The sequence below is a fragment of the Plectropomus leopardus genome, unplaced genomic scaffold (assembly GCF_008729295.1).
Source record: "Plectropomus leopardus isolate mb unplaced genomic scaffold, YSFRI_Pleo_2.0 unplaced_scaffold6759, whole genome shotgun sequence".
Classification (NCBI taxonomy): domain Eukaryota; kingdom Metazoa; phylum Chordata; class Actinopteri; order Perciformes; family Serranidae; genus Plectropomus; species Plectropomus leopardus.
In genome coordinates, this window is record NW_024674377.1 from 1 (window position 1) to 3,209 (window position 3,209).

The 3,209-nt window shown below is 41.6% G+C and overlaps 1 protein-coding gene across 1 annotated transcript; it reads left to right on the plus strand.

Annotated features, from left to right (window-relative positions):
• Nucleotides 1-157: 157 nt before the first annotated feature.
• Nucleotides 158-3,034, plus strand: LOC121939933 (nectin-1-like; the record flags this gene model as incomplete). The annotated part of the gene is made up of 7 exons (XM_042482842.1): nucleotides 158-416; nucleotides 1,315-1,432; nucleotides 1,624-1,805; nucleotides 1,902-2,019; nucleotides 2,498-2,649; nucleotides 2,748-2,880; nucleotides 2,974-3,034. Coding segments are annotated over 7 exons (1,023 nt in total), but the record flags the coding sequence as incomplete, so codon positions are not given.
• Nucleotides 3,035-3,209: the final 175 nt, after the last annotated feature.

A 3,209-nucleotide genomic window follows, 5' to 3' on the forward strand; every position in this document is an offset into this window, starting at 1 on the left:
TATATGCCTTCTGTGATGTTGCTAGGCTAAAACCATTTTCTGTTCAATATTCAATTACTATTACAACTGTTTCAGATGTCTGTGGTTCACAGCACAGCTTTTTGACACCTCACATCATTAATTACTTCTTCCATTTCTTCCATTGTTCTTTTATAAGGTAACATGGCAGAAGCTGGTGAATGGCACTAAGCAGAACGTGGCAATCGCCAATCCTTCCCTGGGTGTGTCTGTGGCCCCGCCCTACAGGGACCGTGTCACCTTCAAGAATGCAGCAGTGAGGCGGCGAATGCCAACCCTGGAGGACACCACCATCACCTTCTCCTCGCTCCGCCTCTCTGACGAGTCCACCTACATCTGTGAATACACCACATTCCCGGCAGGGAACCGAGAAAACACTGTGAACCTCACCGTCTACGGTAAGACAGCCCCTTACAAGCCCTTGAACCTTGAAATTATATTGATTTCTTTCAAACACATGGGATGAAGGCAATGAACAATGAAAGAAGAAATCACCCATAATTAGCAAGAAATTAGTAAAAGTACAAGGAAATTACCTGAAAATTAGAAAAAATAAATAAATAAAATCAAACAATTTAAAAAAAAAAGGCTAACAAAACAGCAATGAAAATTACCTGGAAAAACCTGCTTAGAATGTATAATAATTATGTGATTTTAAATATGTTTATTAGGATTATTATTAACATATTTTTCCATGGCTTTAAAAAAAAAATCATTATCTTAATCTACTAATTTCTTACAATTTGTGAAAGCTTTCCTACCAAGCTGCTAATTGCCTTGCTCATGTTTTTGAAAGAAATCGCACCAATTTTCTCCGGTTTCAAAGGTTTAAATACTTGTGAAAGGCGTCTAAAAGCAGCACAAGAAGAAAGGATTAAACTAACGAGATTCTTTCATTCATTGTCCGTAACCGCTTGTCCTCGTAAGGGTTGCGTAGGGGCTGGAGCCTATCCCAGCTGTCAATGGGCCGAAGGCGGGGTACATGCTGAACAGGTCGCCAGACTATTGTAGAACTGACACATAGAGACAGACAACCTTTCACACTCTCATTCACACCTACAGGCAATTTAGATTCACCAATTAACCGGACCTGCATGTCTTTGGGCCCCCCCCGCCTAAGGTCTGAACCTGGGACCCTCTTGCTGTGAGACGACAGTGCTAACCACTACACCACTGCTCCGCCCACTAACAAGATATAAAGTTTGAATTAGAGAGTTTTAGAATGAGTGTGTCTGTAAATTAAAGATTCTAATGCTACATTAACTCAAAGATTGTGTGTATTTTTCTTTCCCGTAGTTCGCCCAACAACTCAGATGAGTCTCTCCACACCAACGTTGGTGGCACGTTCATCCAATCTTAAGACACCAGTGGCCACCTGCATCTCTGCCAATGGAAAACCACCCGGTACCATCAGGTGTGTGTGTGTGTGTGTTTATGTGTGCCTTAGTGGAAGACAAGAAGTGTTTTATCTCTTGAACGTTGCCGCAGCATGTGTACTGATGTGTGACAAAACTGCCCAGGCTGTTTTAATCTCATGTATCCACGAATCAGCCTGCATCAGTGTTTCTCTGTGTCATGACCCCAAGTCCTCTTTGATGTGAGCAGGTGGGAGACGAGGGTGCCAGGAGAAGTGACCAGCCGAGAGTACAGGAACTCAGACGGGACATTCACTGTTCAAAGTGACTACATTTTGGTGCCCAGCAGAGAAACACACAAGGAGACGCTCACCTGCGTCACCTCCTACAATGAGGAAGTCTTCACTGACAGCGTCACCCTCGATATTCAGTGTAAGTGTTTCTCACTCTAAGAAATAAGCACATAACTTTACAGGCAAAATGCTAACACTATTAACACAAGCTCACTCTCTCTTGTGTTTGTATCAGATGAGCCAGATGTTTCGGTGGATGGGTACGATGGAAACTGGTACCTGAACCGAGAGAATGTTCAGCTGAGCTGCCAAGCAGATGCTAACCCAGCCGTCTCTCTGTATCAGTGGAGAGTGTAAGTACGACGCTGTTTGTATTTCACTCAAATTTACTTTCAAAGTGAGACCACCTACTTACAATGGACCATGGAGCCTGTAGTGTTTCTGCAATTTGAGATTCACTTAAAAAATATAACTGATCTGGTAATCTGGTTTAGTATATCCTTCCCAGCGACTTCTGTTTGCTAATTCTTCAACAAAATATCTACTTTTCGGTTTCAAATGCCAATAAATACACACCTAAAGCATTAAACATCACACCCTGTGCTTTCCTACCTTTTTTCTGTTCTGTTCTATATATATATATATATGTTATGTGGAAATTGTGCCTCTCCTGTTTGCATAGAGCAAAAACAAAAGAAAAAAAAGGTTGCAAATGTTTGCCACACTGCCTCTTTAAATGAAAGTGATTCACATGGACAAAATGATGATTGAAGAGACTCTGGGTTTCACAATTTGTGTGCACTTCTATTTTATCTTCTGTCTTTTCTGCAGGATTAATGGCACCATACCAAGCAATGCTGAGATCCGAGACAATGTCCTGACCCTTAGAGGGCCGGTCACATATGACCTGCAGGGCACCTATGTGTGCGATGCCACCAACAGTATCGGGACAAGATCGGGCTCTGTGGAGGTCAGCATCATCGGTACGTTTACCTCGAGTCTTGATGACACCTAAAACTACTGTGACCAAGGAATGTGTTTTGCATGTCAATTTTTATTGATATGTGTGTTTTCTCTGTAGAAAAGCCTCTACCGCAGATCGCTACAGGTGATGTCATCAGTGTAATCGCTTTGTTACTGGCTGCTGGAGTGCTCATGGGCATCACTATAACAGTCCTGGTGCTCAAAATAAGAAGTAGAAAAGATGACTCTTCGTACGTAAACTGTCTGTTATTCCTCCATTGTCCCAATGTGCTTTGCATCCTCCATCATTTCCTCATTGTCTAACATTTGCTCTCTTTGATCAGAAATGACTCTCCATCCAGAAAACTGTCCCAGCCTATAAGGAAAAGACCGGATGATATCCAGGTAACCTTTGTGTTGTGTTTGTAATTTATCACACGTTTCAAGAGTGGCCAGTGTGCTTAAGTTAAGAATTGGATAGTAAAAATTGGACAATTCTTTGGCAGGTCCACGAAAGTAAATTGCAATTGTAGAATAATAATAATAGAGTTCACAATTTTATAAAGATAATAATAATTAT